The sequence below is a fragment of the Coturnix japonica genome, chromosome 26 (assembly GCF_054131305.1).
Source record: "Coturnix japonica strain WE chromosome 26, WE-NBRP24, whole genome shotgun sequence".
Lineage (NCBI taxonomy): Eukaryota > Metazoa > Chordata > Aves > Galliformes > Phasianidae > Coturnix > Coturnix japonica.
Window position 1 is genome coordinate 1,278,007 of NC_140688.1, and position 26,790 is coordinate 1,304,796.

A 26,790-nucleotide genomic window follows, 5' to 3' on the forward strand; every position below is an offset into this window, starting at 1 on the left:
AGATCTTAACCACAGCAGCTCCTGCCCCATAGATCTGACCCACATCAGTCCCACAGCAGCTCCTACACCATAGATCTGACCCACATCTGCCACACACCATCTCCTACCCCATAGATCTTACCCACTTCTGCCCCACAGCAGCTCCTGCCCCATAGCTCTGACCCACATCTGCACCACAGCAGCTCCTCCCCATAGATCTAACACCCATCAGCCTCACAGCAGCTCCTGCCCCATAGATATGCCCTACATCTGCCCCACAGCAGCTCCTCCCCATAGATCTAACACCCATCAGCCTCACAGCAGCTCCTGCCCAATAGATATGCCCTACATCTGCCCCACAGCAGCTCCTCCCCATAGATCTAACACCCATCAGCCTCACAGCAGCTCCTGCTCCATAAATCTGACCAACATCAGGCCCACATCTGTTCCTGCCCCATAGATCTGACCCACAGCAGCTCTTCCCCATAGATCTGACCAACATCAGCCCCACAGCAGCTCCTGCCCCATAGATCTGACCCACATCTGCCCCACAGCAGCTCCTGCCCCATAGATCTGACCCACAGAATATCCTGCCCCATAGATCTGACCCACATCAGCCCCACAGCAGCTCCTGCCCCATAGATCTGACCCACATCTGCCCCACAGCAGCTCCTGCCCCATAGATCTGACCCACATCTGTCGCACAGCAGCTCCTGCCCCATACATCTGACCCACGTCAGCCCCACAGCAGCTCCTGCCTTATAGATATGACCCACATCAGCCCCACAGCAGCTTCTACCCCATAGATCTGACCCACATGTGCTCCACTGCAGCTCCAGTCCCGTAGATCTGACCCACAGCATCCCATGGCCCATAGATCTGACCCTCATCAGCCGCACAGCAGCTCCTGACCCATACATCTGACCCAAATCTGCCCCACACCATCTCCTGCCCCATAGATCTAACTCACATGTGCCCCACAGCAGCTCCTGCCCATAGATCTGACCCATATCAGCACCACAGCAGCTCCTGCCCCATAGATCTGACACACATCATATGTAAAGCAGCTGCTGCCCAATAGATATGACCCACAGCAGCTTCAGCCCCATTGATCTGACCCACAGCAGCCCCACAGCAGCTCCTGCCCCATAGATCTGACGTACATCATATCCACTGCACCTCCTGACCCATAGATCTGACCACATCTGCCCCACTGCTGCTCCTGCCCCATAGATCTGACCCAAATCTGCCCCACAGCAGATCCTGCCAAATAGATCTTAACCACAGCAGCTCCTGCCCCATAGATCTGACCCACAGCAGCCCCACAGCAGCTCCTACACCATAGATCTGACCCACATCTGCCACACACCATCTCCTACCCCATAGATCTTACCCACTTCTGCCCCACAGCAGCTCCTGCACCATAGATCTGACCCACATCTGCACCACAGCAGCTCCTCCCCATAGATCTAACACCCATCAGCCTCACAGCAGCTCCTGCCCCATAGATATGCCCTACATCTGCCCCACAGCAGCTCCTGCACCATAGATCTGACCCACATCTGCAACACAGCAGCTCCTGCTCCATAAATCTGATCAACGTCAGGCCCACATCTGTTCCTGCCCCATAGATCTGACCCACAGCAGCTCCTGCCCCATAGATCTGACCCACATTTGCCACACAGCAGCTCCTGCCCCGTAGATCTGCCTCACTTGTGCCCCACAGCAGCCTTCGCCCAATAGATCTGACCCACATGTGCCCACAGCAGCTACTACCTCATAGATCTGACCCACATCAGCCCCACAGCCGTTCCTGCCTTATAGATCTTACCCAAATCTGCCCCACTGCTGCTCCTGCCCCATTGATCAGACCAACAGCAGCTCTTCCCCATAGATCTGACCAACATCAGCCCCACAGCAGCTCCTGCCCCATAGATCTGACCCACAGCATCTCCTGCCCCATAGATCTGACCCACATCAGCCCCACAGCAGCTCCTGCCCCATAGATCTGACCCACATCTGCCCCACAGCAGCTCCTGCCTCATAGATCTGACCCACATCTGTCGCACAGCAGCTCCTGCCCCATACATCTGACCCACGTCAGCCCCACAGCAGCTCCTGCCTTATAGATATGACCCCCATCAGCCCCACAGCAGCTTCTACCCCATAGATCTGACCCACATGTGCTCCACTGCAGCTCCAGTCCCATAGATCTGACCCACAGCATCCCATGCCCCATAGATCTGACCCTCATCAGCCACACAGCAGCTCCTGCCCCATAGATCTGACCCAAATCTGCCCCACACCATCTCCTGCCCCATAGATCTAACTCACATGTGCCCCACAGCAGCTCCTGCCCATAGATCTGACCCATATCAGCCCCACAGCAGCTCCTGCCCCATAGATCTGACACACATCATATGTAAAGCAGCTGCTGCCCAATAGATATGACCCACAGCAGCTTCAGCCCCATTGATCTGACCCACAGCAGCCCCACAGCAGCTCCTGCCCCATAGATCTGACGTACATCATCTCCACTGCACCTCCTGACCCATAGATCTGACCCAAATCTGCCCCACAGCAGATCCTGCCAAATAGATCTTAACCACAGCAGCTCCTACACCATAGATCTGACCCACATCTGCACCACAGCAGCTCCTCTCCATAGATCTAACACCCATCAGCCTCACAGCAGCTCCTGCCCCATAGATATGCCCTACATCTGCCCCACAGCAGCTCCTGCACCATAGATCTGACCCACATCTGCAACACAGCAGCTCCTGCTCCATAAATCTGACCAACATCAGGCCCACATCTGTTCCTGCCCCATAGATCTGACCCACAGCAGCTCCTGCCCCATAGATCTGACCCACATTTGCCACACAGCAGCTCCTGCCCCGTAGATCTGCCTCACTTGCACCCCCAGCAGCCTTCGCCCAATAGATCTGACCCACATGTGCCCACAGCAGCTACTACCTCATAGATCTGACCCACATCAGCCCCACAGCCGCTCCTGCCTTATAGATCTTACCCAAATCTGCCCCACTGCTGCTCCTGCCCCATTGATCAGACCAACAGCAGCTCTTCCCCATAGATCTGACCAACATGTTCCCCACAGCAGCTCCTGCCCCATAGATCTGACCCACAGCATCTCCTGCCCCATAGATCTGACCCACATCAGCCCCACAGCATCTCCTTCCCCATAGATCTGACCCACATCAGCCGCACAGCAGCTCCTGCCCCATAGATCTGACCCACATCTGCCCAACAGCAGCTCCTGCCGTATAGATCTGACCCACATCTGCCCCACAGCAGCTCCTGCCCCATAGATCTGACACACATCATATGTAAAACAGCTGCTGCCCAATAGATATGACCCACAGCAGCTCCTGCCCCATAGATCTGACGTACATCATCTCCACTGCATTTCCTGACCCATAGATCTGATCCAAATCTGCCCCACAGCAGATCCTGCCAAATAGATCTTAACCACAGCAGCTCCTGCCCCATAGATCTGACCCACATCAGCCCCACAGCAGCTCCTACACCATAGATCTGACCCACATCTACCACACACCATCTCCAACCCCATAGATCTTACCCACTTCTGCCCCACAGCAGCTCCTGCACCATAGATCTGACCCACATCAGCCCCACAGCAGCTCCTCCCCATAGACCTAACACCCATCAGCCTCACAGCAGCTCCTGCCCCATAGATATGCCCTACATCTGCCCCACAGCAGCTCCTGCACAATAGATCTGACCCACATCTGCAACACAGCAGCTCCTGCTCCATAAATCTGACCAACATCAGGCCCACATCTGTTCCTGCCCCATAGATCTGACCCACAGCAGCTCCTGCCCCATAGATCTGACCCACATTTGCCACACAGCAGCTCCTGCCCCGTAGATCTGCCTCACTTGCGCCCCACAGCAGCCTTCGCCCAATAGATCTGACCCACATGTGCCCACAGCAGCTACTACCTCATAGATCTGACCCACATCAGCCCCACAGCCGCTCCTGCCTTATAGATCTTACCCATATCTGCCCCACTGCTGCTCCTGCCCCATTGATCAGACCAGCAGCAGCTCTTCCCCATAGATCTGACCAACATCAGCCCCACAGCAGCTCCTGCCCCATAGATCTGACCCACAGCATCTCCTGCCCCATAGATCTGACCCACATCAGCCCCACAGCAGCTCCTGCCCCATAGATCTGACCCACATCTGCCCCACAGCAGCTCCTGCCTCATAGATCTGACCCACGTCAGCCCCACAGCAGCTCCTGCCTTATAGATATAACCCCCATCAGCCCCACAGCAGCTTCTACCCCATAGATCTGACCCACATGTGCTCCACTGCAGCTCCAGTCCCGTAGATCTGACCCACAGCAGCCCATGCCCCATAGATCTGACCCTCATCAGCCACACAGCAGCTCCTGACCCATACATCTGACCCAAATCTGCCCCACACCATCTCCTGCCCCATAGATCTAACTCACATGTGCCCCACAGCAGCTCCTGCCCATAGATCTGAACCACAGCAGCTCCTGACCTATAGATCTGATTCAAATCTGCCCCACAGCAGCTCCTGCTCCATAGATCTGACCCACATGTGCCCCAGAGCAGCTCTGCCCCATTGATTTGACCCACATCAGCCCCACAGGAGATCCTGCCCCATAGATCTGACCCACATCTGCCCCACAGCAGCCCCTGACCCATAGATCTGACCAACATCAGCCCCACATCAGCTCCTGCCCCATAGATCTGACCCTCATCAGCCCCATAGCATCTCCCGCACCATAGATCTTAACCGTATCAGCCCCACAGCACCTCCTGCCCCATAGATCTGACCCACATCTGCACCACAGCAGCTCTTGCCCCATAGAACTGACCCACATCTGCCCCACAGCAGCTCCTGACCCATAGATCTGACCCACATCAACCCCACAGAAGCTCCTGCCCCATAGATCTGATCCAAATCTGCCCCACATCTGCACCACAGCAGCTCTTGCCCCATAGAACTGACCCACATCTGACCCACAGCAGCTCCTGCCCCATAGACCTGACCCACAGCAGCACCTGCCCCATAGATCTGACCCACATCAGCCACACAGCAGCTCCTGTCCCATAGATCTGACCCACAGCAGCTCCTGTCCCATTGATCTGACTCATATTTGCCTGACAGCAGCATCTGCCCCATAGATCTTACCCACATAATCTCCACAGTAGCTCCTGCCCCATTGTTCGGACCCACATCTGCCCCACAGCATCTCCTGCCCCATAGAAATGTCGCACATCAGCCCCACAGCAGCTCCTGCCCCATAGATCTGACCCACATCAGCCCCACAGAAGCTCCTGCCCCATAGGTCTGATCCACATGTGCCCCACAGCAGCTCCTGCCTCATAGATCTGACCCACATCAGCCCCACAGCAGCTCCTGCCCAATAGATCAGATCCACATCTCCCCCACAGCAGTTCCTGCCCCATAGATCTGACCCATATCTACCCGACAGCAGATCCTGCCCCATAGATCTGGCCCACATCAGCCCTATAGAAGCTCCTGCCCCATAGATCTGATCCACATGTGCCCCACAGCAGCTCCTGCCTCATAGATCTGAACCCCAGCAGGCAAACATCAGCTCCTGCCCCATAGATCTAGCCCACATTGTCCCACAGCATCTCTTACCATATAGTTCTGATCCACATCATCTCCACAGTAGCTCCTGCCCCATAGATCTGCCCCACAGCAGCTCCTGCCACATAGATCTGACGCCAATCAACCTCACAGCAGCTCCAGCCCAATTGATCTGAACCACATCAGCCCCACAGCAGCTCCTGCCCCATAGATCTGACCCACATATGCCCCAGAGCAGCTCCTGCCCCATAGATCTAACCCACATGTGCCCCACACAGCTCCTGCCACATAGCTCTGACGCCAATCAGCCTCACAGCAGCTCCTGCCCCATACATCTGAACCACATCTTCATCAGAGCATCTCCTGCCCCATAGATCTGACCCCCTTGTGCCCCACAACAGCTCCTACCCCATATATCTGATACACATGTGTCCCATAGCAGCTCCTGCCTCATATATCTGAACCTCAGCAGGCAAACATCAGCTCCTGCCCCATATACCTGAGCCAAATCTGCCCCACAGCAGCTCCTGCCCCATAGATCTGACCCATATCAGTCCCACAGCAGCTATTGCCACATAGATCTGACCCACAGCAACTCTTGTCCCAAAGATATGACCCACATTTACCCCACAGAAGCTCCTGCCCCATAGATCTGACCCACATATGCCCCAGAGCAGCTCCTGCCCAATAGAAGTTACCCCCATTAGCCCCACAGCATCTTCTGCCCCATAGATCTGACCACCATCTTCACCACAGCAGCCTTCTGCCCCATAGATCTGACCCACATGTGCCCCACAGCAGCTCCTGCCCCATTGACCTGACACACATGTGCCCCATAGCACCACCTGCCCCATAGGTCTGACCCCCATCAGCCCCACAGCACCTTGTGCCTCATAGATCTGACCCACATCAGCCCCACAGCAGCTCCTGCCCCATAGATCTGACCCACATCTACCCCACAGCAGCTTCTGCCCCATTGATCTGACCCACCTCTACCCCAAAGCAGATCCTTCCCAATAGATCTGACCCACATCTGCCTCACAGCAGCTCCTGCCCTATAGATCTTACCGCAATCAGCCCCACAGCAGCTCCTGCCCCATATACCTGACCCAAATCTGCCCCATAGCAGCAACTACCCCATAGATCTGAGCCACATCACCCCCACAGCAGCTCCTGCCCCATATATCTGACCCACATCTACCCCACAGCAACTCCTGCCCCCTTGGATCTGGCCCACATGTGCCCCACAGCAACTCCTGCCCCATATATCTGACCTACATCTGCCCCACAGCAGCTCCTGCCCCATAGATCTGACCCACATCTACCCCACAGCAGCTCCTGCCCCATAGATCTGACCCACATCAGCTCCACAGCAGCTCCTGCCCCATAGATCTGAACCACATGTGCCCCACAGCAGCTCCTGCCCCATAGATGTGACCCTTAGCAGCCACACAGCAGTTCCTGCCCCATAGATCTGACCCACATTGTCCCACATCATCTCCTACCACATAGTTCTGACCCACATCATCTCCACAGCAGCTCCTGCCCCATAGATCTAACCCACAGCAGCTCCTGCCCCATAGATCTGACCCAAATCAGCCACACAGCAGCTCCTGCCCCATAGATCTGATCCTCATCCGCCCCACTACATCTCCTGCCCCATAGATATGAACCATACCTGCCCCACAGCAGCTCCTGCCCCATAGATCTGACCCACATGTGCACCACAGCAGCTCCTGTCCCATAGATCTGATGCCAATCAGCCCCACAGCAGATCCTGCCCCATAGATCTGACCCACATCAGCTCCACAGCAGCTCCTGACCCATTGATCTGACCTACATCTGCCCCACAGCAGCTCCAGGCCCATAGATCTTACCCACATGTGCCCCACAACAGCTACTGCCCCATAGATCTGATACACATGTGCCCCATAGCAGCTTCTACCCCATAGATCTGACCCACATCAGCCCCGCAGCAGCTCCTGCCCCATATATCTGACCCACATCAGCTCCTGCCCCATAGATCTTACCCCAATTAGCCCCACAGCAGCACCTGCCTTATAGACCATACCCACATGTTCCCCACAGCAGCTCCTGCCCAATAGATAAGAACCCCCTCTGCCCCACATAGGTCCTGCCCCATTGATCTGACCCACCTCTACCCCACAGCAGCTCCTGCCCTATAGACATTACCGCAATCATTCCCAGATCAGATCCTGCCCCATATATCTCACCCACATCTGCCCCATAGCAGCTCCTGCCCCATATATCTTAGCCACATCATCCCCAAAGCTGCTTCTGTACCATAGATCTGACCCACATCTACCCCACAGCAGCTCCTGACCCATAGATCCGAACCACATGTGCCCCACAGCAAATCCTGCCCCATAGATCTGACCCACAGCAGCTTCTGCCCCATAGATTAGACCCACATCTGCCCACAGCAGCTCCTGCCTCATTGATGTGACCCACCTCTACCCCACAGCAGATCCTTCCCAATAGATCTGACCCACATCTGCCTCACAGCAGCTCCTGCCCTATAGATCTTACCGCAATCATCCCCACTGCAGCTCCTGCCCCATAGATCTGACCCACATCTGCCCCATAGCAGCTCCTGCCCCATAAATCTGACCCACATATACCACACAGCAATTCCTGCCCCATAGATCTGACCCACATCTACCCCACAGCAGCGCGTGCCACATAGATCTGACCCATATCAGCCACACAGCAACTCCTGCCCCATAGATCTGACCCACATCTGCACCAAAGCAGCTCCTGTCCATAGATCTGACGCCAAGCAGCACCACAGCAGCTCCTGCCCCATAGATCTGACCCACATCAGCTCCACAGCAGTTCCTGACCCATAGATCTGACCTACATCTGCCCCACAGCAGCTCCTGCCCCATAGATCTGATACACATGTGCCCCATAGCAGCTCCTGCCCCGCAGATCTGACCCACATCAGCTCCTGCCCCATAGATCTGACCCACATCTTCCCCACAGCAGCACCTGCCCCACAGACCTGAACCACATGTGCCCCAGAGCAGTTCCTGCTCCGTAGATCTGACCCACCTCTGCCCCACAGCAGCTTCTGCCCCATTGATCTGACCCACCTCTACCCCACAGCAGATCCTTCCCAATAAATCTGACCCACATCTGCCTCACAGCAGCTCCTGCCCTATTGATCTTAGCGCAATCATCCCCGTAGCAGCTCCTGCCCCATATATCTCTCCCATATATGCCCCATAGCAGCTCCTGCCCCATGGATCTGAGCCACAACATCCCCACAGCAGCACCTGCCCCATAGATCTGACCCATATCAGCCACAAAGCAGCTCCTGACCGATAGATCTGACCCACATCGGACCCACAACAGCTCCCGCCCCATAGATCTGACACACATATGCCCCAGAGTATCTCCTGCCCAATAGATCTGACCACAATCAGCACTACAGCAGCTGCTGCCCCATAGATCGGACCCGCATCAGCTCCACAGCAGCTCCTGCCACATAGATCTGACCCACATTGTCTCACATCATCTCCTACCACATAGTTCTGACCCACATCATCTCCACAGTTGCTTATGCCCCATAGATCTGATGCACAGCAGCTACTGCCCCATAGATCTGACTCTCATCTGCACCAAAGCTGCTCCTGCTCCGTAGATCTGACCCATATCAGCCCCACATGAGCTCCTGCCCCATAGATCTGAACCACATCAGCCACACAGCAGCTCCTGCCCCATAGATCTGATGCACATCTGCCCCACTGCATCTTCTGCCCCATAGATCTGTGCCACAGCAGCTCCTTGCCCATAGATATGAACCATATCTGCCCCACAGCAGCTACTGCCCCATAGATCTGACCCACATATGCCGCAGAGCAGCTCCTGCCCCATAGATCTGACGCCAATCAGCCCCACAGCAGCTCCTGCCCCATAGATCTGACCTACATCTGCCCCACTGCAGCTCCTGCCCCATAGATCTGACCCACATGTGCACCACAACAGCTCCTGCCCCATAAATCTGACCAACATCAGCCCCAAAGCAGATCCTCCTCCGTAGATCTGACCCACAAGAGCTCCTGCCCCATAGATCTTACCCCAATTAGCCCCACAGCAGCAACTGCCCCATAGATCTGACCCACATTGTCCCACATCATCTCCTGCCACATAGTTCTGACCCTCATCATCTCCACAGCTGCTCCTGCTCCATAGATCTGACCCATATCATCCCCACAGCATCTCCTGCCCCATAGATCTGATGCACATCTGCCCCACAGTAGCTCCTGCCCCATAGATCTGACAGGTCTCCCTGGCCATTACACACATGCAAAACACGTATGGCGTGTAGTATTCAATAAAAGTTCATGTTTGTCTCTGATAGATGGACGTGATGATCTTAGTGGTCATTTAACACGTCATGGACTTTGAGTGTCCTCTGTTTTCACGCACGTAATGTTCTTGTGTGATCAGTACTTTCTGTCTTTTGTCACAACCATTTCATTTGTCAAAAGAGTTATTAATCCCTCTGAGCAATCTAAATGATGCATGGATATTCTATATGAAGTTTTAGGGTGTAATCATTATATTCCTTGTAGAAGGACCATGTTTTGAAAAATTTAACTTGAAAGCCGTTTTTGCAATTACTGTTAATATACACTGTACCAAGTTCTCATTAGATTTAAATGGAACCAATAGTATATGTGGATATTATTTATGAATACTTTAGATATCACATCAATTGACGCTGTGAAGTAGAGCTCATGTATTTGTTGCCCAAGGCATGCATTTGCTGGGTAGTGTTAATATCCATCTTGTACTCCTGAAGAGCTCACTGTTTACAAATGGCACCTGTTCTACTGCTCTTCTGATGGTCTAGAAATGGAATTCAGCTAACTGTAAAGACTGCAAGTACTGCAGTGTTGCAAGGATCGAGTTGCAATGCTTTAATGTAGTAGGTGCCTTCTCTCTGACAGCCTTAAAGTGTTTTCTTGTATGTATGTGTCATCTTCTTTCCTGAGAGTTTAAGCTCTAGGGTACAATGTTTTGGAGGTCTTGATGCTCTTTGATACAGATTTGAGAGGGTTTTTGACATTTATTGTTTCTGAAATGGTTTGATCTTGTCTTAGAGAGTCGAATGCCACAGATAGGTAAATACTATCTCCTGTTGCTGAATCAGTGCAACATTTATGGCATCCTGCTGGTTTTTTATTTGTTTTTTAATTTCCTGATTGATCTATACATTATTGCTGCATATGAGCTCGCAGATGAGTTAACAGGTGATGAGAACTCTAATGCCGGGCAGGGCATGACTGCTCTTCATCTTGTGTAACAAAACAGGGGCTGCTACTGTGACCTGATATTTAAAGGATATGTTGAGTGAATAAAAAGATGCCTGAAGTTGAACCCAATAATTGTGAGGAAATAGAATGTATTTTTTTGGCTAATCATCTCTTCCTCTTTTTATGAAGGGTATTGGTTTGCCAGATATTTTCAGATTCATTTCAGATAAATGATTTTGTGCTTCTGTCATTTGGTAGGTTGATCGCACAGTTTCTTTTGGGGCAGTGCCTTTGCTGAGGGATGGTGAGAGAAAGCACCTCTGGTACTATGTGTTCGTGCCACCTGGTGGCTTTGCTGGGCACCCTGGGCTTCAGATACACAGTTAAAAACACAGGTGTAAAGTGTCTGTAAAATCCTCTACATTCCAGTACTGTAGTTTTTTTCTACTAACCCAGTGAGAGTTAAACTTTTAGTATATGCAGATCGACTTAAGCTGGTTCTTATCTTTGTTAGCAGTTTTTAGCTTGTGGTTCTTTTGATCTGATATCAATGACATAAGTCAGAGCATTTGTAAATACAGATTCTGAGTGGAATGCACAGATGGTTTGTCTCCAGAACAAAACAAGCCTTCAGTAAAAGGATTTTGTAGGTATTTATAGATAACTATTATCCTGTTGCTATATATATCTCTCCCATATATGCCCCATAGCAGCTCCTGCCCCATGGATCTGAGCCACAACATCCCCACAGCAGCACCTGCCCCATAGATCTGACGGACATCTACCCCACAGCAACTCCTGCCCCGTATATCTAACCCACATGTGCCCCACAGCAGCTCCTGCCCCATAGATCTGACACACATATGCCCCAGAGCATCTCCTGCCCAATAGATCTGACCACAATCAGCCCCACAGCAGCTCCTGCCCCATAGATCTGACCCACATCAGCTCCACAGCAGCTCCTGCCCCATAGATCTGAACCACATGTGCCCCACAGCAGCTCCTGCCCCATAGATGTGACCCTTAGCAGCCACACAGCAGTTCCTGCCCCATAGATCTGACCCACATTGTCCCACATCATCTCCTACCACATAGTTCTGACCCACATCATCTCCACAGCAGCTCCTGCCCCATAGATCTAACCCACAGCAGCTCCTGCCCCATAGATCTGACCCAAATCAGCCACACAGCAGCTCCTGCCCCATAGATCTGATCCTCATCCGCCCCACTACATCTCCTGCCCCATAGATATGAACCATACCTGCCCCACAGCAGCTCCTGCCCCATAGATCTGACCCACATGTGCACCACAGCAGCTCCTGTCCCATAGATCTGATGCCAATCAGCCCCACAGCAGATCCTGCCCCATAGATCTGACCCACATCAGCTCCACAGCAGCTCCTGACCCATTGATCTGACCTACATCTGCCCCACAGCAGCTCCAGGCCCATAGATCTTACCCACATGTGCCCCACAACAGCTACTGCCCCATAGATCTGATACACATGTGCCCCATAGCAGCTTCTACCCCATAGATCTGACCCACATCAGCCCCGCAGCAGCTCCTGCCCCATATATCTGACCCACATCAGCTCCTGCCCCATAGATCTTACCCCAATTAGCCCCACAGCAGCACCTGCCTTATAGACCTGACCCACATGTTCCCCACAGCAGCTCCTGCCCAATAGATAAGAACCCCCTCTGCCCCACATAGGTCCTGCCCCATTGATCTGACCCACCTCTACCCCACAGCAGCTCCTGCCCTATAGACATTACCGCAATCATCCCCAGATCAGATCCTGCCCCATATATCTCACCCACATCTGCCCCATAGCAGCTCCTGCCCCATATATCTTAGCCACATCATCCCCAAAGCTGCTTCTGTACCATAGATCTGACCCACATCTACCCCACAGCAGCTCCTGACCCATAGATCCGAACCACATGTGCCCCACAGCAAATCCTGCCCCATAGATCTGACCCACAGCAGCTTCTGCCCCATAGATTAGACCCACATCTGCCCACAGCAGCTCCTGCCTCATTGATGTGACCCACCTCTACCCCACAGCAGATCCTTCCCAATAGATCTGACCCACATCTGCCTCACAGCAGCTCCTGCCCTATAGATCTTACCGCAATCATCCCCACTGCAGCTCCTGCCCCATAGATCTGACCCACATCTGCCCCATAGCAGCTCCTGCCCCATAAATCTGACCCACATATACCACACAGCAATTCCTGCCCCATAGATCTGACCCACATCTACCCCACAGCAGCGCGTGCCACATAGATCTGACCCATATCAGCCACACAGCAACTCCTGCCCCATAGATCTGACCCACATCTGCACCAAAGCAGCTCCTGTCCATAGATCTGACGCCAAGCAGCACCACAGCAGCTCCTGCCCCATAGATCTGACCCACATCAGCTCCACAGCAGTTCCTGACCCATAGATCTGACCTACATCTGCCCCACAGCAGCTCCTGCCCCATAGATCTGATACACATGTGCCCCATAGCAGCTCCTGCCCCGCAGATCTGACCCACATCAGCTCCTGCCCCATAGATCTGACCCACATCTTCCCCACAGCAGCACCTGCCCCACAGACCTGAACCACATGTGCCCCAGAGCAGTTCCTGCTCCGTAGATCTGACCCACCTCTGCCCCACAGCAGCTTCTGCCCCATTGATCTGACCCACCTCTACCCCACAGCAGATCCTTCCCAATAAATCTGACCCACATCTGCCTCACAGCAGCTCCTGCCCTATTGATCTTAGCGCAATCATCCCCGTAGCAGCTCCTGCCCCATATATCTCTCCCATATATGCCCCATAGCAGCTCCTGCCCCATGGATCTGAGCCACAACATCCCCACAGCAGCACCTGCCCCATAGATCTGACCCATATCAGCCACAAAGCAGCTCCTGACCGATAGATCTGACCCACATCGGACCCACAACAGCTCCCGCCCCATAGATCTGACACACATATGCCCCAGAGTATCTCCTGCCCAATAGATCTGACCACAATCAGCACTACAGCAGCTGCTGCCCCATAGATCGGACCCGCATCAGCTCCACAGCAGCTCCTGCCACATAGATCTGACCCACATTGTCTCACATCATCTCCTACCACATAGTTCTGACCCACATCATCTCCACAGTTGCTTATGCCCCATAGATCTGATGCACAGCAGCTACTGCCCCATAGATCTGACTCTCATCTGCACCAAAGCTGCTCCTGCTCTGTAGATCTGACCCATATCAGCCCCACATGAGCTCCTGCCCCATAGATCTGAACCACATCAGCCACACAGCAGCTCCTGCCCCATAGATCTGATGCACATCTGCCCCACTGCATCTTCTGCCCCATAGATCTGTGCCACAGCAGCTCCTTGCCCATAGATATGAACCATATCTGCCCCACAGCAGCTACTGCCCCATAGATCTGACCCACATATGCCGCAGAGCAGCTCCTGCCCCATAGATCTGACGCCAATCAGCCCCACAGCAGCTCCTGCCCCATAGATCTGACCTACATCTGCCCCACTGCAGCTCCTGCCCCATAGATCTGACCCACATGTGCACCACAACAGCTCCTGCCCCATAAATCTGACCAACATCAGCCCCAAAGCAGATCCTCCTCCGTAGATCTGACCCACAAGAGCTCCTGCCCCATAGATCTTACCCCAATTAGCCCCACAGCAGCAACTGCCCCATAGATCTGACCCACATTGTCCCACATCATCTCCTGCCACATAGTTCTGACCCTCATCATCTCCACAGCTGCTCCTGCTCCATAGATCTGACCCATATCATCCCCACAGCATCTCCTGCCCCATAGATCTGATGCACATCTGCCCCACAGTAGCTCCTGCCCCATAGATCTGACAGGTCTCCCTGGCCATTACACACATGCAAAACACGTATGGCGTGTAGTATTCAATAAAAGTTCATGTTTGTCTCTGATAGATGGACGTGATGATCTTAGTGGTCATTTAACACGTCATGGACTTTGAGTGTCCTCTGTTTTCACGCACGTAATGTTCTTGTGTGATCAGTACTTTCTGTCTTTTGTCACAACCATTTCATTTGTCAAAAGAGTTATTAATCCCTCTGAGCAATCTAAATGATGCATGGATATTCTATATGAAGTTTTAGGGTGTAATCATTATATTCCTTGTAGAAGGACCATGTTTTGAAAAATTTAACTTGAAAGCCGTTTTTGCAATTACTGTTAATATACACTGTACCAAGTTCTCATTAGATTTAAATGGAACCAATAGTATATGTGGATATTATTTATGAATACTTTAGATATCACATCAATTGACGCTGTGAAGTAGAGCTCATGTATTTGTTGCCCAAGGCATGCATTTGCTGGGTAGTGTTAATATCCATCTTGTACTCCTGAAGAGCTCACTGTTTACAAATGGCACCTGTTCTACTGCTCTTCTGATGGTCTAGAAATGGAATTCAGCTAACTGTAAAGACTGCAAGTACTGCAGTGTTGCAAGGATCGAGTTGCAATGCTTTAATGTAGTAGGTGCCTTCTCTCTGACAGCCTTAAAGTGTTTTCTTGTATGTATGTGTCATCTTCTTTCCTGAGAGTTTAAGCTCTAGGGTACAATGTTTTGGAGGTCTTGATGCTCTTTGATACAGATTTGAGAGGGTTTTTGACATTTATTGTTTCTGAAATGGTTTGATCTTGTCTTAGAGAGTCAAATGCCACAAATAGGTAAATACTATCTCCTGTTGCTGAATCAGTGCAACATTTATGGCATCCTGCTGGTTTTTTATTTGTTTTTTAATTTCCTGATTGATCTATACATTATTGCTGCATATGAGCTCGCAGATGAGTTAACAGGTGATGAGAACTCTAATGCCGGGCAGGGCATGACTGCTCTTCATCTTGTGTAACAAAACAGGGGCTGCTACTGTGACCTGATATTTAAAGGATATGTTGAGTGAATAAAAAGATGCCTGAAGTTGAACCCAATAATTGTGAGGAAATAGAATGTATTTTTTTGGCTAATCATCTCTTCCTCTTTTTATGAAGGGTATTGGTTTGCCAGATATTTTCAGATTCATTTCAGATAAATGATTTTGTGCTTCTGTCATTTGGTAGGTTGATCGCACAGTTTCTTTTGGGGCAGTGCCTTTGCTGAGGGATGGTGAGAGAAAGCACCTCTGGTACTATGTGTTCGTGCCACCTGGTGGCTTTGCTGGGCAGCCTGGGCTTCAGATACACAGTTAAAAACACAGGTGTAAAGTGTCTGTAAAATCCTCTACATTCCAGTACTGTAGTTTTTTTCTACTAACCCAGTGAGAGTTAAACTTTTAGTATATGCAGATCGACTTAAGCTGGTTCTTATCTTTGTTAGCAGTTTTTAGCTTGTGGTTCTTTTGATCTGATATCAATGACATAAGTCAGAGCATTTGTAAATACAGATTCTGAGTGGAATGCACAGATGGTTTGTCTCCAGAACAAAACAAGCCTTCAGTAAAAGGATTTTGTAGGTATTTATAGATAACTATTATCCTGTTGCTAATTACATACTGTGAATTTAAAGTGGAAAATATTCTTTCTTGTCTCACTTAGAATACAAAGAGGTGCCTAATGTTGTGCTGTTTCCCAGCTTCATTAATTGACTTTTTTTTTTTTTTTTTTTTCCCAGGCGTCAGTATAGGGGTAGGTCCTGTTTAATATCTTTATTGATGATCTGGATGGGGGGATTGAGTGTATCCTCAGTGAGTTTGCAGATGCCTCCACGCTGGAAGGAAGTGTTGATTTGCCTGAGAGTAGGAAGGCCTTACAGAGGGATCTGAATTGGCTGGATCAATGGGCTGAAGGCAATTGTATAAGCTTCAACAAAGTCAAGTGCCAGCTACTGCACTTTGATCACAATATCATGCCACTCCATTTTGCAGGCTTGTGGCTAGAATCTAGATTCTGGTGGTGTTCGTTGACAGCCAGATGAATGTGAGCCAGCAGTGTGCCTGGTAGCCTAGAAGGCCTGGCTTGTATCAGAAATAGTGTTGCCAGCAGGACCAGGGAGGTGATAATCTCTCAGTACTTGGCACTGGTGAAGCTGTGACTTGAGTACTGTGTTAATTTTTGGGCCCCCTCACTACAAGAAAGACCCTGGCACATGTTCATAGAATGGTAATGAGGCTGGTGTGGGGTCTGGAGCATAAGTCTTGTGAGGAGCAGCTGAGGAAGCTGGGGGTATTTAGTCCGGCGAAGAGGAGGCTTGGGGGGAGACCTCATTGCTCTCTACAACTTCCTGAAGGGGGGTTGTGGTGAGGTGAGGTTCAACCTCTTTTTGTGTGTAACTAGTGACAGGACAAGAGGGAGTGGCTTAGAGTTGTGCCAGGAGAGGTTCTACTGGATGTTCGGAGAAACAACTTCTCAAAAATAATCATTAGGTATTGGAAAGGTTTTCCCAGGGTGATGGTGGAATCACCATCCCTGCAGACGTCCAAGAAACGTGTAGATGTGGCTCTGAGGGACATAGTGGGCATGCTGGGAGTGGGTTGATGGTTGAACTAGATGACCTTCAGTGGTCTTTTCCAACCTTAAGTCACAGAATCATAGAACCATAGAGTCATTCGTTCTTCTAAGAACCAGCTACACTCTGAAATGCTATACAGGTTGGTTGGTCCTTCTGATCCTTCTCATTTATGGCTCTGTATTATCTTATCCTCAGTGATCCTGCCGTCCTTCAAGAAAGGTGCTTTAGATATACTTCTGTTATACTTCAGCTTGATTGCTTTAAGTGTATCTCTCAATACCACAGTCCAAGGAAATGTGTGTGTACATTCTTCCGGCTAGATAAATAAATAAAAACACAAAGCATCTCTGAAGCTCGGACTCACTGTGTTTATTAAATGTTTTATTAACTTCATAATGACTCACAAAGAAACATTTTAATTTTGATTGTGTGTTTCTGTCTATGCTCTGATTTCTGTTAAAATCAGCTTTTGGATATGTAGAGGGAGAATTTTTTCGGTGAATAAGTGTGTGTTTAGGGCAGGAATGGATGATCCTTGATTTCACATGGCAGATGTTCTTTACCTGCTCTGTACTCATTTTACAAATCATTTCATGCTGTAACAGTAAACAAATGGTGAATTCTTCATCAGATACGTCTGCTACTGTAAGGTCTTTGTCTGATTTCAAAGTTAAAGTCAGGAGTCAAACTAAAAGAAGAAAAAACTAGTTTGATAAGGACGTATAGAAATTCTGCCTTTCTGTAACACAGCTTTGTTGGAAGTAACCGCGGGAGACAAGTCTCATGCTATCATGGTCAACAAGTCTCGTTTATTAGGTGTTACAGCATCTCATTTATACAATCAGTAATAAGTTCATGCATATTGCAAAAGTAAAGCTCAGGATTGGTGGGTTACATATTACTTCATCTGACCTTTGTGGTTAGTCTTATGGATACTTTTTCTTTGCAGCTCTGTCTACACCTTGCTACACATCTTGCTTTTCCCTCAGGCCGTCCTTGCCTCTAGATACATATTTTGTCTTTAGCTACATACCCTGTCTTTTCACATCCTGATTTCTCCATAGCTGCTTAGCCCGTGATCGGCCCTGGATAGACCGTCTTTGTTTTTAATCACGTTCATTCTTTTACAATTTAACTGGTGGAATCTCTTCATGTCCTTTCTCATGAAGCCATTCTGCATAAACATTCTCCACATAGATCTGACCCACATCAGACGCACAGCAGCTCCCGCCCCATAGATCTGACCAACATCAGCCCCAAAGAAGCTCCTGCCCCATAGATCAGACCCACATCAGCCAAACAGCAGCTCCTGCCCCATAAATCGGACCCACATCACCCCCACAGCAGCTCCAGTCCCATAGATCTGACCAAAATGTGCCCCAGAGCAGCTCCTGTCCAAGAGATCTGCCCCACAGCAGCTCCTGCCACATAGATCTGACACACATCTGCCCCAGAGCAGATCAGACACACATCCTGCCCCATAGATCTGACCAACATGTGCCCCACAGCAGCTCCTACACTATAGATCTGACCCACATTAGCCCCACAGCATCTTCTGCCCCATAGATCTGACGCCCATCAGCCCCACAGCATCTTCTGCCCCATCGATCTGACCCACATCTGCCCCACAGAGCCTTCTGACCTAAAAATCTGACCCACATCTGCCCCACAGCAGCTCCTGTCTCATAGATCAGAACAACATCAGCACCACAGCAGCTCCTGCCCCATAGTTTTGACCCACATCAGCCACACAGCAGCTCCTGCCCCATACATCTGACCCTCATGTGCCCCACAGCAGCTCCTGCCCCATACATCTGACCCAAATGCGCCCCACAAAAGCTCCTGCCTTATAGATCAGACCATCATCAGCCTCACAACAGCTCCTGCCCCATTGATCTGACTCACATCTGCCCCACTGCAGCTCCTGCCCCATAGATCTGACGCCCATCAACCCCACAGCATCTTCTGCCCCATCGATCTGACCCACATCTGCCCCACAGAGCCTTCTGCCCTAAAAATCTGACCCACATCAGCCACAGAACAGCTCCTGCCCCATAGATCTGATCCCAATCAGCACCACAGCAGCTCCTGCCCCATAGATCTGACCCTCATCAGCCCCACAGCAGCTCCTGCCCCATAGATCAGAACCACATCTGCCCCACAGCAGCTCCTGCCCCATAGATCTGACCCACTTCAGCCCCACAGCAGCTCCTGCCCCATAGATCTTACCCACATCTGCCCCACAGCATCTCTTGCCCCATAGATCTGACCCACATGCGACCTACAGCAGCTCCTGCCCAATAAATCTGACACACATATGCCCCACTGCAGCTCCTGCCTTACAGATCAGACCCTCATCAGCCTCACAACATCTCCTGCCCCATAGATCTACCCCACAGCAGCTCCTGCTACATAGATGTGACCCTCATCATCCCCACAGCATCTTCTGCCCCATAGATCTGACCCTCAGCAGAAACACAGCAGCACCTGCCCCACAGATATGACCCACATATACCCCACAGCAGCTCCTTCCCCATAGATCTTACCAACATCAGCTCCACAGCAGCACCTACCCCATAGATCTGACCCACATCTGCCCCAAAGCAGCTCCTGCCCATAGATCTGACCCACATCTGCCCCACAGCAGCACCAACCCCATAGATTTGACCCAGATCTGCCCCAAAGCAGCTCCTGCCCCATAGATCTGACCCAGATCTGCCCCACAGCAGCTCCTGCCCCATAGATCTGACCCGCATCAGCCACACAGCAGCTCCTGCCCCATACATCTGACCCACATGCGCCCCACAGCAGCTCCTGCCTTATAGATCAGACCATCATCAGCCTCACAGCAGCTCCTGCCCCATAGATCTGACCCTCATCATCCCCACAGAAGCTCCTGCCCCATTGATCTGACTCACATCTGCCCCAATGCAGCTCCTGCCCCAATGATCTGACCCACATCTGCCCCATAGCAGCTCCTGCCCCATAGATCTGACCCATATCAGCCACACAGCAGCTCCTGACCCATAGATCTGACCCACATCGGACCCACAACAGCTCCCGCCCCATAGATCTGACCCACATCGGACCCACAACAGCTCCTGCCCCATAGATCAGACCCACATCTACCCCACTGCAGCTCCTGCCCCATATATCTTACCAACATCAGCGCCATAGCATCTCCTGCCCCATAGATCTGACACACATCACCCCCACAGCAGCTCCTGCCCCATAGATCTAGCCCCCATCAGACCCACAGCAGCTCCAGTCCCATAGATCTGACCCACATCTACCCCACAGCAGCTCCTGCCCCATAGATCGCACTCACATGTGCCCCAGAGCAGATACTGCCCCATAGATCTGACCCACAACTACCCCTCAGCAGCTCCTGCCCCATAGATCTGACCCACATCTGCACTACAGTAGCTCCTGCCGCATACATCTGACTCACATATGCCCCACAGCTACTCCTGCCCCATAGATCTGACCAACATCTACCCCACAGCAGCTCCTGCCCCATAGATCTCACATGTGACCCATAGCAGCTCCTGCCCTATAGATCTGACCCACAACTACCCCACAGCAGCTCCTGCCCCATAGATCTGATCCAAATCAGCCCCACACCAGCTCCTGCCCCATAGATCTGACCCACATCAGCCCCACAGCAGCTCCTGCCCCATAGATCTGGCCCACAGCAGCTCCTGCCCCATAGATCTGACCAACATGTGCCCCAGAGCAGCTCCTGCCCCATTGATCTGACCCACACCAGCCCCACAGCAGCTCCTGCCCCATAGATCTGACCCGCATCAGCCCCACAGCAGCTTCTGCCCCATACATCTGACCCACATGCGCCCCACAGCAGCTCCTGCCTTATAGATCAGACCATCATCAGCCTCACAACAGCTCCTGCCCCATAGATCTACCCCACAGCAGCTCCTGCCCCATAGATCTGACCCTCATCATCCACACAGCAGCTCCTGCCCCATTGATCTGACTCACATCTGCCCCACTGCAGCTCCTGCCCCATAGATCAGACCCACATCTGCCCCATAGCAGCTTCTGCCCCATATATCTGACCCACATCAGCACCACAGCAGTTCCTGCCCCATATATCTGACCCACAATAGCACCACAGCAACGCCTGCCCCATAGATCTCAACCACATGAGCCCCACAGCAGCTCCTGTCCCACAGATCTGACCCACATAGCCCCCACAGCAGCTCCTGCCCCATAGATCTAACCAACATCAGCTCCACAGCAGCTCCTGCCCCATAGATCTGACCAACATGTGCCCCAGAGCAGCTCCTGCCCCATAGACCTTACCCACATCAGGCGCACAGCAGCTCCTGGTCTATAGATCTGACCCACATGTGCACCACAGCACCTCCTGTCCAATAGATCTGCCCCACAGCAGTTCCTGGCCCATAGATCTGACCAACATCTGCACTACAGCAGCTCCTGCCCCATAGATCAAACTCACATGTGCCCCAGAGCAGATCCTGCCCCATAGATATAACCCACAACTACCCCACAGCAGCTCCTGCCCCATAGATCTGATCCAAATCAGCCCTACAGCAGCTCCTGCCTTATAGATCTGACCCACATCAGCCCCACACCAGCTCCTGCCCCATTGATCTGACCCACACCAGCCCCACAGCAGCTCCTTCCCCATAGATGTGACACACACCTGCCCCACAGCAGCTCCTTCCCTATAAATCTGACCCACATAAGCCCCACAGCAGCACCTGTTCCGTAGATGTGACACACATCAGCCCCACAGCAGCTCCTGCCCCATAGATCTGACCCACATCTACCCCACAGCAGCTCCTGCCCCATATATCTTACCAACATCAGCGCCATAGCCTCTCCTGCCCCATAGATCTGACACACATCACCCCCACAGCAGCTCCTGCCCCACAGATCTAGCCCCCATCAGACCCACAGCAGCTCCAGTCCCATAGATCTGACCCACATCTACCCCACAGAAGCTCCTGCCCCATAGATCTGACACACAGCACCCCCACAGCAGCTCCTGCCCCATAGATCTGACCCACGTCTTCCCCACAGCACCTCCTGCCCCATAGATCTCAACCACATGAGCCACACAGCAGCTCCTGCCCCATAGATATGACCCACCTCAGCCCCTGCCTCATAGATCTGACCCACATGTGCCCCTTTGCAGGGGGGCTCCTCTGCCTGGTGGTCATGGCGGGCCCCCTCCTCCTTCTCACTCCTAGGGCCCCCAGCTCCATCCTCCCACCTGAAACAGGGAAAACTTCTACCCTAGCCCTCTTAGCTGCCGACATGGCTGCTAACTGCCACAGCTGTCAGAGGCGTGTGCGTTGCGCGCGGCAGCGGTGACCAAGGTGACGTGGAGAGGGTTCTAAAATGGCGGCCGCACTGCTGGCACTGGTGTTCCACATAGGATGAGGAGGGGGCTGGTAATAGCAGGACAAGGGGAAACTGATTGAAGTTGAAAGAGGGAAGATTTAGGTTGGATGTTAGGGGGAAAGTTGTTTACTAGGAGAGTGGTTAGGCCCTGGAACAGGCTGCCCAGGGAGGTTGTGGATGCCCCGTCCTTGGGGGTGTTCAGGGCCAGGTTGGACAGGGCCCTTGGCAACCTGATCTAGTAAAGGTGTATGTTTGGTGGCCCTGCCAGGCAGGGGGGTTTGTTCTTCATGATCCATGAGGTCCCTTCCAACCTGGGTCATTCTGTGACTCTGTGATACTGGTGTGTGGCTGTTTGTCCCAGCGCGCTGACCTTTTGTCTTCAGGTTCACCAACAAGACTGTAACTGATTTATGGAGGAGGCAAGTGATGGGTGCTACTGTGTGACAATCAACATCACTTTGTGGACATTTGAAAGCACCTTCCTCCAGAGCTGTTCACCTCCAGAAGAGGGTGCTCAGATGTGTTTACTGGCAGAAGATCTGGCTCCAGCTTGGTATGGGAAAACTAGGGAATGATACCATCGTGTCCGGTGAAGAACAAGAAGCAGGTGGGCGTCCCTGCTCCCTCTTATCTATATTCCATATAGTTATAGATGTTTTGAATATGATCATCTGTGGTGCTGAGAATTTTTGTAGAAAAGGTATACTCAGTTCGGAAGGTGTAATAAGGATGTTAAGGAAAGAACCCCCTGTTGTGTTGACCAGTGATGATGCTCCCACCCCCTGACCAATGGTGGAGAGGAGCATGAAGAGAGAGGTGGTGCTGGGGGGATCTTGGGGCTGCTGGGCCTGTCATACTTTTTCCAGGCAGAGGTTTTACAGGTGTTGCCCCCATGCCGACCCTGTGGGGGGGGGCCACTCCCACATCCTGAAGGATGGAAGAGAGGAGCGGGAGGGCAGAGTTGGTGCTGTGGGGGGCTGGGAGCTGTGGGGCCTGGTATGCTTTCCCCTGGCTGTAGTTTTCTGGGTGTCGGATGATGCCCTCAAACTGCCACCCTGTGGGGGCTGCTCCAACCTCCTGAAGGATGGTGAAGGAAAGTTGGTGACAGTTCCTGGGGGGGACATGGGGCTGCTGGGCCAGTTGGCTTCCCCCAGGCAATGGTCTTCCGTCTGTTGGATGATGTCCCCAGGTCTATACTCTGCTGGGGTCGCTTCCATCCCCTGATGGATGGTGGAGGGGAGGGTGAGGGCAGAGATGGTGCTGGAGGCTGACAGGCCTCTCAGGCTTCCCTGAGGCAGTGGCTGCCTGCGGGTGACACTTTGAGGGAGCCACTGCCAACCTTTGAAGGATGGTGGTGGGGGACGGGAGGGTGGTGTTGATGCCAGGGTGCTGCTGTTTGGGTGCCAGCCGATGACTGCAAGCTTCCAAACCAGGTGGGTCCCTCCTGTCCCCTGAAAGAGGTGTTGATGCCCAAGGTGGATAGGGGCCACTGGGCATGATGTACTTCCCAGGGGCCACGGAGCCTGGGCTGGTGGGCTACGGGGGCTGCACTGGGGGCAGCTGAGCCCAACAGCCGTCAGGCCTGGCAGGGGCCGCTCTGGTGATGCTCTGCGGCTGGTGGGCAGATTGTCACTGCACAGGCACCGGTTGTTTGTGCCACGTCTTTTCTGTCCGGCGCACTGAGGCGAGCAAGCTGTTTGTCCAAGCGTGAGGTTGCTGCAGGCAATATGCTGGACTGCAGCATCTTCAGCAAGGCGCCTGCAGAGAGAAACGTGCTGAGGGCACAGGAGAACCCCCTGCTCTCCTTCCTCACAGTGCATGATAGAGCCACCCTCAGCTCCCGGCCTGTCTCAGGCCCAGCAGTAAGAACATGCAGCAGGAATGGCGAGGCCAGTTAAATGTCTGACAGTGTCAATCTCAGACAGTGTTAGGCAACAACTAACTGGCTTCTCTATGCTGCTTTAACTAGAAATGCCTCCTTGCTCACAGGATCCCTATAGTAAAGAGAGGGGGCAGGATGGGGTTGGGGGTGAACAAGAACTCACTGGTTTATCTGCCTCCGTTGTCGGACAAGACGATAGCACGAAAACATTGCCATCAGCATGGTAACGAAGATAGCTGCACCGAATCCCAGGCAGTACTTCTTGATAAAATTATTGTCTGCGGCATTTGCGTGTTCCTCACCATCCGCACCTGGAAAAACAATGTGGATCTGTTTCACCAGCTGCTGCTTTGAGTGACGTGGACAAGAACAACCACAGGAAGGATCCCGCTCCGGGCTGCTGTTGTGCCTGGTGGCTCAGGGGAAGCACAGCAAGCTCTGGAATGCGGGGTCTGTGCACAGGAGGTACTATGGAGGGTCCTGTTTCCTCTCCTTATCTGCTGAATGTGGTTCTGGTGGCCTAGTTCCCAAAAGGACAAAGTTCCTAAGTCCCTGGGAACTGGCTGCAGTGGGAGGGGAGCAACCTCTAACCACGGCCACGGAGCTCTATGAGCGGCCCTTACCTGGAGTGACAGTTGTTGTGTGCATGGCCTCTATTACTCTCAGGGGGACAGTCAGTGTGCGAACTCTGCCGTTCCAAAATGCAAGCCAGCGCATAGGTGCTCCACCTGTCTCTTTAGAAAGGAGGTAAGAGAGTGGGACTGTAAGTAACTGCTTCTCATCAGGAAGATGGTACAGTTTCTCCACATGTATTTCTAGAAATTCATTTTCACAAGCCTTTCAGGGAACAGACGGAAATACACCTACCACATGCTTTGTCCTTCATGATTTTCATTAGCAGAGGGGGCAGTGTCTGCAGATATTTTCCTGTTTCCAGGGCCTCTTTCTGTTTCTCAGGACCTAAACAGAAAGCATTAAGATAACTTTCAGACAAACAAGGTATTAAACTGAACGGTCTTTTCAGTGAAGTCAGTAACGACAACAGCCACCCCTGGGATGCCTGTGGGGTTCCAGCACAACTAAGGATTTAGCACGGCCTTCCCTGGAGGCACTTCTGCAACCAAAGAATGAGAACTTTTCACCACACACTGCAGCTTACCTAAACGCATAACGGCATCACTGAATGGGACCAGGGCATTGTGTGAGGGCAGGGCACACACACACAGGTGTGCATTCTCACTCACACCTGCAGACGCACCTGGCTGACATTAGGACTGTGAGCTGGCATCTCTCAAAGGAAGTAAAATCTCATGACATGGTATGCTGTAATTTCTCTCTTCCTTAGGGACCTGCAGTGACTGGAAGGGGCTCAGGTGATGACATGGCACTCAGACCTGGGTCAAAAGTTGCAAAGCTGCAGAGAAGCCAGGTGGGCAGTTGGCTGGCACTCAGCAGCTTTCCAGATACTCTCTCCAGGCCATGTAAAACAATCTTCAGAGAAGGCATAGAAGAACATTTGGCCCCTCAAGGTTTTTTTAGTGGGGAGATCTCTGATGTATGGAGACAAAGTCAACGGGATGCTGGGAGCATGCAGCACCCAAGAAACAGTGACTACCCAAGCTTCTCATGGAGAAGAAATCACCAGGCAGTGAAAAGATGAACCCCTCCTGAACTTCCACAACCAAATATGAGCAAAGATCATGAGATGAAGACTGGTGACTTACGTCTGGCATCCACCCCAGGCTCAGGGACACGACTTTGCTTTCGAAATGCACCAAAGGGGCCTGCAGGCACAAGAGTGATCAGACACAGGTGAGGAGAGCTTCCGCTGTGCACTGGGGTCTGCCTTGTTTTTTTTCCTGCAGTGACCTGTGAGGACTGGCTGCAGGTCAGGGAATGACATGGCCCAAACAACAAAGGAATAGGAGCAAAGACTGGCAAGGGCCGCCTTCCCACTGAAATGTGACAATTCTCCAAGTAAAGAAATACTAATGACTGATCTGTGTACGACCTTCAAAGCACAAAGAGACTTGAAAGACCTTTGGAGAGCCTTACGTACCCAAATAAGCTATTATAGCACTAATTTTTCGACTTCCAAGGAAA

At 52.0% G+C, this 26,790-nt stretch overlaps 1 protein-coding gene across 1 annotated transcript in view; it reads right to left on the reverse strand.

The window, feature by feature from the left end:
* The window catches only part of LOC146756523 (uncharacterized), a 159,351-nt gene extending 132,884 nt beyond the window's left edge, over nucleotides 1-26,467 (reverse strand). The window contains exons 1-5 of the mRNA XM_085524222.1: nucleotides 26,412-26,467; nucleotides 25,555-25,647; nucleotides 25,311-25,421; nucleotides 24,851-24,998; nucleotides 24,145-24,563 (exon numbers count right to left, since the gene is read on the reverse strand). Coding sequence (XP_085380348.1) covers nucleotides 24,145-24,563; nucleotides 24,851-24,998; nucleotides 25,311-25,421; nucleotides 25,555-25,582 — 706 coding nt within the window. The 5' untranslated portion in view covers nucleotides 25,583-25,647; nucleotides 26,412-26,467. The remainder of the gene's footprint in view (nucleotides 1-24,144; nucleotides 24,564-24,850; nucleotides 24,999-25,310; nucleotides 25,422-25,554; nucleotides 25,648-26,411) is intronic.
* Nucleotides 26,468-26,790: the final 323 nt, after the last annotated feature.